The following is a 16,377-nucleotide window of genomic DNA, read 5'->3' as shown; positions in this document are numbered from 1 at the left end:
GAATTTTGACAGATGTACATATTCGGGGGAAACCAGATTTTCTGAGCACATCTGGTCAGGCTGGAGGAGAAAAGTAGAAATGGATGCTCTAGCCAAAATCAAATATTTAATGAGTAGAGTCCCATATGAAATTTCTTTTACTCCATAGCATTATCCTCTGAAATAAATATCAAGGTAACGCCTGGGGCACCACTTCAAAGTCCAAAGCCACACTCAACATCTGATTTTCTTCTGGCTCAGAATTTCATTTTTAATAATAACGCACATTTTTTTCTGGCCCTTAGAAATGAATGAATGAATGAATGAATAAACAGAGGAATCGTACCCCCCATGACTCTGGCCCTTCATGGCTATGTGACCTGGTTTTCACGGGAGTAAGTTTCCAGGCTTTTGAGTCTGACACATCTCGTTTTCCCTCCCCGCTCCATCACTTGCTAGATGGCTCATGGCCTTGGTCAAATTGCTTACCATTTCTAAGCGTTAGTTTTGACATCCGTATAACAGGCTCTGTTTAGTTTTCTATGGCAACATAACAAATTACCACAGACTTGGCAGCTTCAACCAAAACTCATTTATGAGCTCATGGTTCTGTAGGTCAGAAACCCAGGCACAGCTTGAATGGATTCTCTGCCCAGGGTCTCAGAAGGTGAAATCCTGCTTGTGTACTGGAGCTGGCTCTTAACTGCGGCAAAAAAGCCAACTGTGTGTTGACCTGCCCAACTCTGTGTTCAGCGACATCCGGTTAGTAGCGTGAAATCAGCCATGTTGGGAAGGTCTGCCACACTTAGAAATCAGCAAACGCTGCCAATCAGGAGGGCTCCTCCCACCAGCTGGCTACTGAACATCTGCTAGTGTGCCATGGCTCACTCCCTGAGCCTCCAGGGCCTCATAGAGACCTCCTATATGATAGCATTTTTTCAAGTATATTATGACTTTTTTTTTTTAATTAAGACTATTTGTTTACTTCCCTATTTCTTCCAGAATCCTGTGAATTCCCTGAGGGTAGAGCACCGTGCCTTATTCATCTCTGTATCTCCAGGACAGAGCTTGGCACCTAGTTAGGACTCGTTAAATATGTGAGAAGGATGGAGGAAAGAGAGGGAGGGAAGAATTGACAAGTGGGCAGAAAAGAAGCTTGGTTTATGCAAGAAAGAGGACACCAAAAAGGACGAGCTTTTTCACAACCACACCCAATATGCTGTTCTTCCACCACCAACTCACAAAGGATGGGTGGGATCTTCAGAGCAAGACTGCTTTTATTTGGTTTCCTCCAGAACCAGCTAGCCAGCAGTGCAAAGGATAAATGTGGGGCACAGACACAGGTAGTTCATGCCTCTCTGATTCTCTCAGAGGCTGCCTCAAATTCAGGGGTCTCACAGTTACCTGGAGGGAGATGTGCCCCCAGAACTAGAGGAACATGGAATCCCAGGTTTGCTGCTTCTTTTCATGCCTCTGACTACATCAGCTCCAGGACACGGCTTCAACTGCAATGCAAGGCAGGTAGTCTGACTCATTGGTCCGTGCTGTCCAGGCCTTCCGCACAGGTGATGGGCCTTGAAGTCTTGCTGTGCCAGCTCTGGGAATCTTCCCTGATCTGTGGCTCAATGCAGGACACAGGACGTCTCCATGTAGGCCCATTTAGAACTCTTCTGTGGAGGGGCGCCTGGGTGGCTCAGTTGTTAAGCATCTGCCTTCGGCTCAGGTCATGGTCCCAGGGTCTTGGGATCGAGCCCCGCATCGGGCTCCTTGCTCTGCGGGAAGCCTGCTTCTCCCTCTCCCACTCCCCCTGCTTGTGTTCCCTCTCTCGCTGTGTCTCTCGCTATCAAATAAATAAATAAAATCTTTAAAAAAAAAAAAACAAAAAACAACTCTTCTGTGGAGAGGCCATGGTCAACCACAGCAGGTGGAAGATATTCTGGTTCGGGTCTAAGTTTCTGGATATTTCCAACGCTGCTATGGACTTAAGATGGGGCAAGGGCTTTGATCTGTTAGAGCTTGCTTTATTTATCCATTCATCTGCTCACTATGTGGGGAATTGTGGCAGACACTGGGTAATATAAGATAAGAAAGTTCAAGGAACTCGGAATAGAGGTGATAGATAAGACCCATTTAGAATGCAATGAGATGAACACTAGCTAGCCGGTGAGTGAACAGGTGACAATGGAAGCAAAAACAAGAGCCAGACTTGGGTCGGGTGAGGAGAGGTTTTTCACAAATGGCTTTTGTGTTGGGAAAAGACAGTCAATTAGGTGAGGGCAGGGAGAGCGGAGCTCTTCGCAGAAGGAACAGGGTATGAAAGGGCTGGATGGTACCTTCCTTTGTAAAACTGGGGAGCAGACAGGACCCAGGTTTCTACCTTGTTTTCTGACTTGCAATTCTAATTGCCCGAATAAATGCCTGTTGCTTTAAAAAATAAATAAAATAAAGTAAAATCAAATAAAATTAGGGAGACAATAATTCTAGACTCATGAGATGAGTGGATTAACAAACTCATGTTGCAAAGTGTTGAGGGGGGGAATAAAACAGAAAAGGGAAATATTGTGTAAGTCTGTATAAGTGCCATTATTATAAAGCTGTCTCCAAATGGCCTGTAGCAATTATTCTAAAATGCACAACAGCTGTATTTGTCCCCTTTCTGCCATTGCTGAAATTCACACTGTCATTGCTCCAGGCGGAAGGCTTGGCACTAATAATAGGATGGCTGACTATGGCTGGAGTGTGACAGACCTCTAGTTAGAGCCCTTGAAGACTGAGAGAGGAGTGGGACAATGAAAAGCACAGTGGAAACCAAAGTAGATGTAGTCAGAGCGCCGCCTTGTGGCAGCCACTGCACCCACAGCCCGGGAGAACTCCAGCCGACTCCAGTGTGTTTTACTCCACCGTGCACGTTTCCAGGACTTCAGAGTCATGCCACGCCTCCATTCACTAGTCTTCCTTCTTTGCTCTAAACATTCCTCTTCAGGTTCCCCAACGCCACCCCGTCTAATCTATTTCTACTCTGCTTGCCACTGTCAGCAAATTCCTCCCTGCTTGCTTCGTTACTCTTGCTTCTCCAAACTCTTGGTCCCTAGGAGCTCCCGAGGTTCCCAGGGACTCAGTGACTCTTTAAGGGGTAGCTTCCCTACTTTCTTCCTAAGAGTGGAAATAAATAAAGCCTTGGTCCTTCCCTTCTGAAAAGTTATAAACAGTATTACTAAAAACCATATAGAATTTTAATGTTAGAAAGTTCCACCTTTTCTAGAATGTCATAAAGGTAGAACCATACAGTATGTAGCCTTTTCAGAACCAGACCTATGAATACAGAGAACAAATGGATGGGTGCCAGACGGGTGGGGGGGGTGGAGGGTTGGGCAAAACAGGTGACGGGGAGTGGGAGATACAGGCTTCCAGTTATGGAATGACTAGGTGACGGTATAAGGAATATAGCTAATGATGTTGTAATAGGGAGGTATCGGGACAGATGGTAGCCACATTTGTGGCGAACGTAACATAATGTATAAATTTCTTTGCATCATTATGTTGTACATGTGAAGCTAATGTAACATTGTGTGTCAACTACACTCCAATAAAAAAATAAAATAAAACCATACATTTCCTCTAAGCACTGGGTTAGCGGCATTGCACAAATTTTGATATGTTGTATATTCATTACTTTTCTGTTTTTTTTAAGATTTTTTAAAAAGATTTTATTTATTTGAGAGAGAAAGAATGAGACAGAGAGAGCATGAGAGGGGGGAGGGTCAGAGGGAGAAGCAGACTCCCTGCCAAGCGGGGAGTCCGATGTGGGACTCGATCCCGGGACTCCAGGATCATGACCTGAGCTGAAGGCAGTCGCTTAACCAACTGAACCACCCAGGTGCCCTTTTTAAAAGATTTTATGTATTTATTTGTCAGAGAGATAGAACAAGCAGAGGGAGCGACAGGCAGAGGGAGAAGCAGGTTCCCCGCTGAGCAGGGAGCCCGACGTGGGGCTCGATCCCAGGACCCTGGGTCATGACCTGAGCCGAAGGCAGATGCTTAACTGACTGAGCCACCCAGGCGTCCCATCATTACTTTTCTGCTTTAAATACTTCCTAATTTCTCTTGTGATTTTTTTGCCCCATAGATTATTTAGAAGTTGTTTATTTTAAAATTTGGGATGTTTTTATAGATACTGTATAGATCTTCCTCGACTTATGATAAGGTTATATCATAACTTGAAAATACAATTAAGTGGAAAATGCATGTAATACACCTAACCTCCCAAACATCATAGCTTCACCTAGCTGACCTTAGATGTGCTCAGAGTACTTATATTAGCCTACGGTAGGAGAAAATCATCTAACACAAAGCCTGGTTTATACTAAAGTATTTAATATCTCATATAATTTATTGAATACTATACTGAAAGTGAAAACCAGAATGGTCGTATGGGTACAAAGTGATTGTAAGTGGATCAGTTGTTGACCCTTGTGATCTAACTGGGGCTTACTGCTGCTGCCCAGCATCATGAGAGAGAATCATACTGCATAGCACTAGCCCAGGAAAAGATAAAAATTCAAAGTATAGTTTCTAATGAATGTGTATCATTTTCATACCATCATAAGGTTGAAAAATCATAAGTGGAATCATAAAAAGTTGGGGACCATATGCATTTTTCTTGATTTTTAATTTTGTTATGGTCAAGGAACATATTCTATGATTTCGATAATTTTATTTTGAGTGAGAGGTGTTTTATGGGTTGGCATATGATTCATTGCAAAAGCACCACGTATACTTGAAAGGAATATGTATTCTGCTATTCTTAGTTGTAACATTCTGTATCAGTAGATCAAGGTGGTCGATCGTGCTGTTCAGATTATATTTTCATTGTTTTTTTCTGCCCCTTGATGGACCACTTCCTGTGGGATGTTAAAATCTCCTACTACTATTGTGGAATTGTCTGTTTCTTCTTTTTATTCTTTCAATTTTTGCTTCATGTATTTTTGAAGCTCTGTTATTAGGCACATACACATTTATGATTATTATGTCTTCTTGATGAATCAATGCTTTTGCCGTTATAAAATGACCCTCTTTGTTTCTGATAGTACTCTTCTTCACTGGCCTATTTTGTCTGATACTAATACCACTGGATGCCACTCCAGCCTTTCTGTGTTAACTGTTTACACAGTGTCTTTGTTTGGACTGCAATAACAGAATACCATAGACTGGGTGGTTTATAAACAACAGAAACTTATTTCTCACAGTTCTAGAGGCTGGAAGTCTAAGATCAGGGTGCCAGCACGGTCAAGTTCTGGTGAGGGATCTCTTCTGGGTTGCAGACTGCCGACTTCTTTTATCTTCACATAATGGAAAGAGGACTAGGAAGCTCTCTGGGGTCTCTTATAGGGCACTAATTCCATCAGGAGGGCTCCACCCTCATGACCTAATCACCCCCAGAAGGTCTCACCTCCTCATACCATCACATTGGGAGGTTAAGATTTCAATATATGAGTTTGGGGGGGACAGAAACATTCAGTCCACAGCACATGGTATATCTTCTCCTTCAGCCTACATGTGTCTTTATATTTAAAGTGCATCTCTTGCATACAGCATACTTGGGTCTTCCTTTTAATTCTGTTTTGTTAATTTCTGCTTTTTAATTGGAATATTTGATCCACTAATATTTAAAGTAGTTTTTGATAGGGTTGGATTTAAATCTCCCATTTTATTGTTTGTTTTCTATATTCTCCTGTTTTTTTATTCCTCCTTTTCTGCCTACTTTTTTTTTTTAAAGATTTATTTATTTATTTGAAACAGAGAGAAGACATCACAAGTAGGTAGAGTAGCAGGCAGAGGGAGAGGGAGACGCAGGCTCCCCGCCAAGTAGGGAGCCTGATGTGGGGCTCGATCCCAGGACCCTGGGATCATGACCTGAGCCGAAGGCAGACGCTCAACAACTGAGCCACCCAGGTGCCCCTCTGCCTACTTTTGGATTTTTTGATTTTTATTATCCATGAAAGATTACCTATTAGCATTTTAGCTATACTTTTTGCACAATTTACTTAGTGGTTATGCTAGGAATTAAAATAAACATTCTTAACTCCTCACGGTCTACTTTTAGAGTTACTATTGTACTTTCCCATAAAATGTAGTAATTCTGCAATCATTTGGTTCCATTTAATAGCCCTGCCATTATTTATGCTTGTTGTCAGATGCATTACATCTAAATAGACACACACCGTAAGACAATGTTATAGTTTTCCCCTTATACAATGTGTACCCTACTATGAAGCCAATTCAATGACTTTATAATTTCAGATACTGAATGCTTACTTTTGAAATTTTTTCATTTTGTTCTTGTTTATATTTTATAACTATCTGTTGAGGTTTTACTGTTTTCTCATTTATTATGAGTATGTTTTCCTTTCCTCCACAGAGTATAGTTATCATAGATACTTTAATATTCTTGTCTGATTAATTCTAACATCTTGATCTGGCCTCTCTGTCTCTTCCCTTGATAATGGGTCATATTTTCCTGGTTCTTTATATATCAGAGTAATTTTGGATTATATCCTGCATATTATGTTTTACTGAGACTCTGAATTCTGTTATGTCTAAAGGGTAGAGAGGGTGTGTGCGTGTGTGTGTGTGTGTGTGTGTGTAAAATCTTCCTCCAATGAATGTTGATGTTTTTGTGCTTTAGAAGTGAATTAACTTGGTGAGACTCAAACTGAGAACAGTCTCTTTTGGATGTAGGCAACAGCTCAGAGCTCATCTGATTTCTTTTGTCCTTTTTGAGGTGCTTTGTGTCTATAGTAGAAGGGTCAGCCAGAGACTTGGGTAGAATCTGCACAAAAACCTAGGGATCCTTTTCTCTACCTCTCTCCTTTTCACAATTCCCTCCTTGCTTTTGGGTGAATGTATTTGTCCTAACCTCTAGTTTGGTTTCTCAGGCCAGAAGCCTGCTTGATTTTCTATCAGCATTTCCACCACCTCCTGTCATGCTGTGACTATGGCCTGTTGCCTGAGTAAAGCTGCAAAACTGGGGCACACACCCCTTGTCAGACCTTTCTTCTGTGTTCTGACTCTTTTTTTTTTTTTAAGATTTATTTACTTTAGAGAAAGAGAGAGTGTGCGAGCGTTGGGGGGATAGGGGCAGAGGGAGAGGAAGAGAGAGAGACTCTTCAGCAGACTCCCTTCGGAGTGCAGAGCCCAACACGGGGCTTGATTTCAAGACCCTGAGGTCATGACCTGAGCTGAAATCAAGAGTCGGACACTCAACCAACTGAGCCATCCAGGGGCCCTTAGTGTTTGTTTTATTTTTTTAAGTAGGCTCCACGCCCAGCATGGAGCCCAATGCGAGGCCCGAACCTAGGACCCCAAGATCAAGACCTGAGCTTAGATCAAGAGTCAGACGCTGGGGCGCCTGGGTGGCTCAGTCGTTAAGCGTCTGCCTTCGGCTCAGGTCATGGTCCCAGGGTCCTGGGATCGAGCCCCACATTGGGCTCCCTGCTCCGCGGGAAGCCTGCTTCTCCCTCTCCCACTCCCCTGCTTGTGTTCCAGCTCTCACTGTGTCTCTCTCTATCAAATAACTAAACAAAATCTTAAAAAAAAAAAAAAAAAGACGCTTAACTGACTGAGCCACCCAGGTGCCCCCAGATTTTTTGTTTTTATGATAACCAACGCAGAGATTCCTAACTAATGTATGTACATGGGTGAAAAAGCCAAAAGTTATGTCATAGCTTTTCTAGTATGGTTAAATACTGAGAATGAATTCCTAGCCAAGAAAAGAAACAAAAATGTCACTTCTGTTAAACTTTGGTTTCAAGAAGCCTCCCCCCAGGAATCTTTAGAATCTGCTCTGAACGTGTAGGCTTACTCGGTAATGTCACAGAGTGATAGAAAAGGGGCTCTTTATCCTATCCAGTTTGAGCAATGCAGATTTAGTTTTTGTAAAAATCAAAACCTATTTAAGTGTCACTTCATAATGTTGAAAATATTTTCATCATGTTCTCCCAATGAGCTTATAACCAGATCATGGACCTACTCACCATGATCAAGTCAGTGTTGGTTTTGCCATTGTCCCATTCTCTTTGTCTTGCCAATGAAATGATGAGATTTAACATACAACAATAATTATTGGGATCACTTCTTATCTTTTCATGAGGTAGGAATAAAAGTTGAGAATCCTCTACTTCAAATAACACGACTAATAATTTTAAGCTAAGTACTTTTCTAAATCTTTTTTACTCCTTGGTACTAGAGCACTTGGTTTTGCATGGACAGACCAACTCTCTGAACGGCCTGCTCGGGGAACGCAATACTTACCTGTACTCCTTAAAGCAACTGACACCCCCTCTCTAGGGTTGTAGCTCCTCACAAAAATGGCTGAAGAGTCCAGATGATCTATTCAGCACCCTGTTCCTTTGGTTTTAAGTTTCTTTTTACTCTGGAGAAGTAGAGGAGACAATAAATACTACAACAAACGACTGTTTCAGAATTTTAAAGTTCTTACCTTCAACATCCCAGGTCCGAAACTCTAAACTCTTTTCTCCCAAGGGGATGGAAAACCCCCATTCAACTTCTGCCCCTCTGGCAGAGACCATCAAAGATTTTCCCTCCTTTTAACTCTACATTGTCTCCAATTCTCCAGGGATGGCTCTCAGGCACCTGTAGGCCTTAAAGGCCATAGAAGTTGGCTTACAAAACTGAAAAAGCTACAGTCCCTTAAGGGCATGGGACTCAAGGCAGTGATCCCATGCACTTTCAGTGGGGTGCCCTCTATTCCCCCTGGCTGTGTTCTTTAGAAACAGATTAACCGATTCTTGTTAATGAGGCATACTTATCAGACTTGGCTAGAGATTTGCATTTTAGCTATACCTCAAAGACTTTGGTGGGATTCTCTAGGAATTGCTTACACTCAAGATAAACTCCGTAAGTAAAGTGACCATACAATTTATCATCCAAACCTAGAAGTTTGAGAAAGGGGAAGCTACTAATAATCGTGCTGGGAAAACAGGGGTAAACTGTAAGTGACCCAGGCAAACTGGGACCTGTGTTACTCCACCTATAACTAGTCTTTGATAGAGCGCCAAGACTCCCATTGTCTTACTCAGCTTCCTCTGTCTTTGTCAACACTGTTCAAATGGCACCTCCTCAGAGAAATCTTTACGGGCTGTTTCTTCTAGTTATTCATCCAGAATCTTATTTTTTTACCTCGGCCTATAGAGAGAAAGCTAGACCGCTTAGCTTAGACTCATGGCTCTGTCTTTATTAGTAGAAAAATCTTGGGCAAAGTATTTAACCTTTCTGTAGTGGTTTCCTCATTTGTAAACGAGGTATTAATAATAATAGCACTTACTTCATAGGGTATTGTGAGGATGAGTTCATAAATGCAAAGCTCTCAGAACACCACCTAGCCTATAAATGCTCAGTAAAGTTATTACTTCCTCTAAAAATGTTCTTTTCTTCCAGAGTCAAGTATCAGATCAGTAAAAACATTTGCATTTCTGAAGGCAAGTTTGTATTAGCTACTCTTGCCTCATCTATTTTTTCAAATTCTGATATTTTGAGAACAATTTTTCGCTTCAGTGGTGTCTTGGGTGAAAAATTAAGTCACCTTAAGTTCCAATTTATGCTCCAGTACTTACTGCATTATACAAGTTTCTATTTGCTTTTCCTGGGTAGCTTTCTGGCTTTTATCTTAAAGCATATTTCTGGTTTCTGTAGGAGGCCCCAACTTTGACACAGAAGTCTTTCCCCAAATCTAGAAGCTAAAAGGGAAAATGTTTTATAAAATGACTTTCTAACTCATTGGGCATCACCTAAAATCTGGATTTTTGGCACAATTTGCATAAAATGAAATGGTAATATTTTTCATTTATCTTGAAGATAGTCAAATTATAATTTCTACTTATTAGGACAGAATGTTAAATCTCTGCCTCATGTATCACCCAGCATAAAAGAGTAATCTTTGTAAACTACGGAGACTTGTGTTTTTCTGTATTTTTGGAGGGCACAGAAACATTATTAGAGTGAAGATTGTATGCTTTTGATCTTAATTTTAGAATAATGTTCTTTCAATGTTTTATTAAGTAGTTAATAAAATGTATGTAAAATGATATGATGAACCCTCATATATCTACCACTTGATTTATGAAAATAGAGCATTACCAATATCTGTAAATTCCCCTATATGTCCCTTCTCCTCCCTTCCCTTCCCCTTCCTTTCCCTCAGAGCTTCTAGTCCAGATTTTGTGTTTATAACATTCAAGCTCTTATTAGTAGTTTAACCATGTGTTTATCTTCCTAGACAATATATTATTTGACAATTTTTGTAATTTGTACAAATGGAATCATATTGTATGCCATCTTCTGTGATGTGTTGTTTACCCTACAACACTATGTTCCTGAGATTCATCCATGATATTGCATGGCTGTAATTCATTCATTTTAACTGCCGTATACATTTCCATTGAATGACGACACAAAAAGTTGATTAGTTTTACTGTTGATATATTTAGGTTGATTCCCATTTCATCTGCTATTAAAAGTGTTACAAACATTTCTGTACGTATGTCCTGGTAACAATGTTTAAGAACTTTTCTAGGATATTACTTAGGAAGTGCTGCCTGTGAGGCATGCACGACTTCAGACTTTAGTACTTGATGTCAAACTGTTTTCCAAAGTGGTTGTGCTAATTTACACTACCAAACAGCATATAGGTGTTCTCCCGTTGCTCCATGTTCTTGCCAACACTTGTTATTGTGGTATCTTAAAATTTTTGTCAATTGTATGCATGACATGGCATCTTTGTGGTTTTCATTCCTGTGTTCCTGATTATCGGTGAGTTTAGAATCTTTTCATATGCTTGGGTTTCCTTCTCTGTGAAGTACCTTTGGCTCTTTCTTCAATTGCACTGTCTCTTTCGTAAGGGTTTTTCACCTAGTTTAGATAGGTGGTTCTCAACTGGAAGAGAATTTGCTATTTAAGAAACATTTAGCAATGTCTGGAGACATTTTTGATGGTTATGGGTGGGTAGCGGAGAGCTACTGGCATCTAGTAGTGAGAGGCCAGAAATGATGCTAAACATCCTACAATGTGCAGGACAGCCCCCAAAACAAGGAAGTATCTGCCCCAGTATGGTACCAGTGCCAAAGTATGGAAATTTTGTTCTAGATACTAAAATGTTATCAGTTACACATATGTGTTGCAAATATTTTCTCCCAGTTTGTGGATATTTTCTTTTTTTTTTTTTTATGGCACCTTTTGATAAAGAGAAATTCTTTTTTTTTTTTTTTAAGGTTTTATTTATTTGACAGAGAGAGACACAGCGAGAGAGGGAACACAAGCAGGGGGAGTGGGAGAGGGAGAAGCAGGCTTCCCGCGGAGCAGGGAGCCCAATGTGAGGCTCGATCCCAGGACCCTGGGACCATGACCTGAACTGAAGGCAGACGCTTAATGACTGAGCCACCCAGGCGCCCCAATGAAGAGAAATTCTTAATTTTAACATAATTGAAGTTATCGATCTTGTCTTCTATGGACTATACTTTTTGCATCTGATTTAAGAAAGTACCCTTGACCTCAAAATATATTCTCCAATTGAGTGTTCTAAAATTTTTCAATTTTGATTTTTACATTCAAGTCTTTAATCCACCTAAAACTGATTTCTATTTATGATGTAAGAGTCCAAAATTAATTTTTTATATGGAAAACTAGCTGTCTGAGCACCATTTGTTAAAAATCTGTCCTATGCCCACTGGTCTACAATGCTGTCAAAAATCAAGTTTGAAGAAATGGGCTTATTTCTGGTTCTCTATTTTATTATCACCTTTCAATCTGGAGGCTAAAGTTATTTTCACCTTCTTATAAAAGGAAAACTGACTCCCACGAGTTAAAGGTTTTTATGAATTCTGAAGAAAACAGATTTTAAGAGGGTTTGTTGTTGTTTTAGTGTTTGTTTATATTTTCCAGAGAAACAAAAAGAAGGGGACGGGAGGTTGTTATTTTGAATACCAAGGCCAAATACCTCTGAAATGGAAATGAACTCACTCACTTTAGTGAAAGTTGTTTTGATTCTCCACAAACTACATTTGCCTACAGTATACATTTCAGGAAGGCTAGAAATGCATTTACTTTTCAAGTAGTCAAAGGTAACCTTTTCTGAAACACTTTATTAACACCTATAATTTAACTTTGTATATCCTCTAATTCCTTAATCTAGGGGTTATAACAGAAATATCCATATTCTTTTTTTTTTTTTTTTTTAAGATTTTATTTATTTATTTGACAGAGAGAGACACAGCGAGAGAGGGAACACAAGCAGGGGGAGTGGGAGAGGGAGAAGCAGGCGTCCCGCCGAGCAGGGAGCCCGATGCGGGGCTCGATCCCAGGACCCTGGGATCATGACCTGAGCCAAAGGCAGTCGCCTAACCGACTGAGCCACCCAGGCGCCCCAGAAATATCCATATTCTTTCCTAAATAGTGAGAAAGGCCATTTTCCTACTGCTAAGAAGCTGGCCCTTACATAAGGACATTTCTGACTCCATCATTCCTGGAAGGAATCCATAGCTCAAAGAACAGTCATACCTGTCCATCAGCCTCAGCCTTCAGCTTTCAGATCCAGTTCCTCCAAAGCCAGTGGCAAGCACTAGTTACAGAGTGAGGCAGAGAATAGAAGTATACATATCCTTCTTTGCCCTTTATTCTCTTCCTAACACTTCCTCTTCATTGTCATTTATCCCACACAAGCTCCACACAAGTATTCAATAACACTGAAATGGGATCATTTTGCTATAATACAAACTATATTTCGGGTGTGAGTAAATCAGAAGCAAAAATATAAATTCATTGACTCAGAAAAAGAAACAGCATGGGGACAAATTTCCAGAAAAAGAAAAAAAAATTCAATTTCTTCATCAGGAAAATACTCTGAAAACTATTCCCTTTTTAAATATGTCAATTACTTGCTATTGTTCCTTATTAATATTATTTATTTTCCTGAACACTCTTGAAATGATTATCAGCTAATAATGTAATTATTCTGGAACCTTCATGTATGGGTTTTAAGGAGGAATAAGAAGGGATTTTCTTTGGCGACAGCACATGTTCCATGATGTCCACTTTTGATATTTGATCACCCTGAAACTTGCCAACTGATGGACAAGCACTGACGTAGATTGGTCATGAAATACTCTGGTTGGACAGGGTGTTTCTAGCTGATTACCATGTCCAAGATCAGGTGGTAGTTAAACCCAAGGAGGCTAAGAGGATTTATGAGATCTAGAGCCCTCAAACTGATTTTATCAAATCTATTAGATCTGGAGTTCTGTTTAGAATCACATAGCAGAAAGACGCTTAATCAAAATTCAGGTGCCTATATTTATCAAATGGCCTGTATATATCTGTTGCAGAAATACGGGTATAAGTGGTCTCTGGTGGCCTTTTAAGGAAATTTTCACGAGTAAGTTACAGGTTTCCACCCCATTTACTCACATTAAATAAGCACTTTCCTAAAATGAATGTGCAAAGACAAACATGAGTTTCCTGAGACACGGTAAGGACACACAGAAATAGAACTTTCTAGTAATTTAGAAGTATGCAATGCTGTAAGTTAGCCAGACTGAGAAATCAACTTGTTTTGCAATGACCCCTGAATTGAGGCCATGAGCACAGCTTTTGATTACTCATGAAAAAAAAAAAAAAGGCCAAGACATAAACATAAAAGTCCAGCAACCATCAGACACACACACAGTCAACCTGTTGAACGTGGAAGATTCTGATCACTCTGCCGGTTTACCTGCCAGGAAAAGGGGCACGTCTGTGTCTCCAGGTAGGAAAGAAGTAGCAGGAGTCACGGCCCAGGCTCCGGAGAGCAGCCACGTCTCCTCCCAGGGGAGCTGCCCCTGCGCTCTACCTGTTTCCTCGAGCCACAGCTGTGCTCGCATGCAGACTAGAAAGCCCTGCAGGTGAAAGAAACATCACGATCACACGGACAACAATGCCAGGAGCACAGGAAAGGCCACCCTCCATATCAAATTCACACCCAAGGTGCTGCCAGGGACCCTGGACCGGGAAAATGGTATAACCCTACCCCTAAAAGAGGCTCCTCCACACCCGGCCTCCACGTACACTGGGGACAAAGGGTGCCGACTGGATTGTCGTCGTGATACATGTGAATTAATGTGAAACATTTAAAATCTCCACCAAATTGTTGAAAATACAATTTCAGGTGTGGTGGGGGGGGTCATCTTAGCTCTTAACATGCCGTCATAGCATCTGGCTCAAACTTAACGAAATAGGACAGAACTGTGGTTGGAACTGCAGAAAACCGCAAATGGGACAACTCGGCAATTGTTGCTCCCCGTGCCCGGGGGTGTTCGGGTACCACGCTGGGCATCCCCGCTTAGAAGGTCTGGTCCGTCTGGTTAAAGACCGCAGCGCTCAGCCTCCGCCTGTCCTTGAGGACGACAGTAGTCCTTCCTGTCGCCGGCCTTCCAAGCGGCTGCGCGGCCAGGTGGGAAAGCTTCCAGGGCGCGGTCCCCAGACAGGTTCCCAGGTGGAGAGCAGTTTTAGCTCCTCTGCGGGCAGGCTTGAGGCGACAGCGAGTCCTACAGATGAGTGGGTTCTGAGGGCAGGGCGCCGACAAGCGGACTTGAGAGCGCAGCTTCCGCGCTTTCCAGGACCATTTCCTGGGCGCCAAGAGCTCGGAACGCAAACGTCCCGGGGCGGCGCCACTGACCGTTAGCCGCGGGCGGGGCCTGGCGTCACGTGACCCGCGCGGGTTCAGAGCCCGGCGTGCGCGGGAGCACGCAGAACCTCTCGGCCCTCGGCCGCGCGCCTTGCGTGCGCCCGCAGGCCGGGGGCGGGGCGCGTGGGCTGAGCCTCCGGCGCGCTCTGGGGCGGAGGCGGGGCCCGAACGGGGCGGAGGGCGGGGCGGGGCCTCCTCCTCCTCCTCCTTTTTCTCCTCCTCCGCCTCCACCTCCTCCTCCCTCTGCGAGGCTGGGCTGGCGGCGGCGGCGGGAGCCGGATGACCCGCGGAGGGGCGCCTCGGCCATGACTGCGGAGCTGCAGCAGGACGACGCGGCTGGAGCAGCCGACCGACACGGCTCGGTGGGCCTCGCGGCGGCGAGCGGGGGCCGGGGGTGGCTCGGGGTCCCGGGAGGGGAGGGGGCTGCGGGGCGCGGGCCGGAGCGGCGCGGGGCCCGGGCGGGCCTGCGGGGCTGCGGGGCTGCGGGGCGCGGGGCGGGAGGGGGCTGCGGAGGGCGCTGGGGCTGGCTGGGCGGGGGCGAGGGCGGTGCGCCCGGGAGGGGGCTGAGGTCTTCGCAAGGCTCGGATCCCGGGCGAGCTGAAGTTGGGGGGAGTAGGTATTTTGGAGAGCCAGCTATAAAGGGCAGGACGTGGGGTGGTGTGCATCAGGGATCTTTAGGGGGAGCGCTCTTGGGCCCTGACCTGGGTGAGAAACTTCCAAAGAGGGCAGCTTAGGTGGGTTTTGTGGTTTTTAGTTTTAAGTCCCTTTTATGGCAGTACTATTTTAAAGTGTCTAAAGCAGACCGAACTTACCTGACTTAAAGCCGGGATTGATCAACACCTTGTGAAAGACCAGGGGTCCTGTTTACCACTCCCTACCTTCCCTTACCCCAGCACCCCCGCTTTTTTTCTTTTCTTTCTTTCTTTTTTAAATAAACTGCGAGCAGCCTGCCCGGTGCATTCATCAGTAGATTTTTAAGGAGGGAGGAGGAACAGCGCGATGAATAGAAGGTATTCTCATAAATGCTTTCCTGTTTCTATTATCTAAGAAGATTGAAATCAATACAAGGATTTCTGGGCTAAGTTGGTGAGAGTGAAACACTGGTTTGGGAGAAAATCAAAAGGCTGATAATGCCGTGTGTAGAAACTTGGTAAGTGGGCAATTTGAGAATGTCTTCTAATGTTACTTTGGAAAGTTATAACTTAACACCACCTCCTCACCCCTCAACTGCCGTGCTTTTTCGAGACCGAATGGGAGACCTGTGCCAAGTATTACAGTGAGAGTCTGGAAATGAGGAATTTCATTAAAATATTTATCATGCAAAGCTGTCAGATACCTCCACGTGGGAAACCTTTTGTGCCTGTTTATTCTTTTCCTGCTCACAGGAGACCCGTGGTGTATAGTGAACACATTTCCTTTTTAATCTCCTCCAGGTCCTGGGCTCCAAAATGAAAGTAACATGGATGGTACTTCACGTGCTGCCGATTTCTAATGGAGATGCTATTGTTAGGTGTTCACAAATACCTATTGGAATCTGAGTCAGGATTTTCTCTGGTTTCACGGTCATTTCTATTTGTTTTTAGGACAGTGACTTCAAAACAGGTGGGAAAAATCCGAGTTTTGAGATAGTTGTGTTGATTTAGAGAAGAGGCTATTTTAAGGGAGAG

The 16,377-nt window shown here is 43.1% G+C and overlaps 1 protein-coding gene across 4 annotated transcripts in view; it reads left to right on the top strand.

Annotated features, from left to right (window-relative positions):
* Positions 1 to 14,944: 14,944 nt before the first annotated feature.
* The window catches only part of USP28 (ubiquitin specific peptidase 28), a 59,134-nt gene continuing 57,701 nt past the window's right edge, over positions 14,945 to 16,377 (top strand). For all 4 annotated transcript variants that reach the window (XM_032427821.1, XM_032427819.1, XM_032427820.1 and 1 more), the window contains exon 1: positions 14,945 to 15,072. In XM_032427821.1, coding sequence (XP_032283712.1) covers positions 15,016 to 15,072 — 57 coding nt within the window. In that variant the 5' untranslated portion in view covers positions 14,945 to 15,015. The remainder of the gene's footprint in view (positions 15,073 to 16,377) is intronic.

Source organism: Phoca vitulina, unplaced genomic scaffold, assembly GCF_004348235.1.
Source record: "Phoca vitulina isolate PV1807 unplaced genomic scaffold, GSC_HSeal_1.0 scaffold38, whole genome shotgun sequence".
Lineage (NCBI taxonomy): Eukaryota > Metazoa > Chordata > Mammalia > Carnivora > Phocidae > Phoca > Phoca vitulina.
This window is presented reverse-complemented; position numbering and strand designations above follow the sequence as displayed.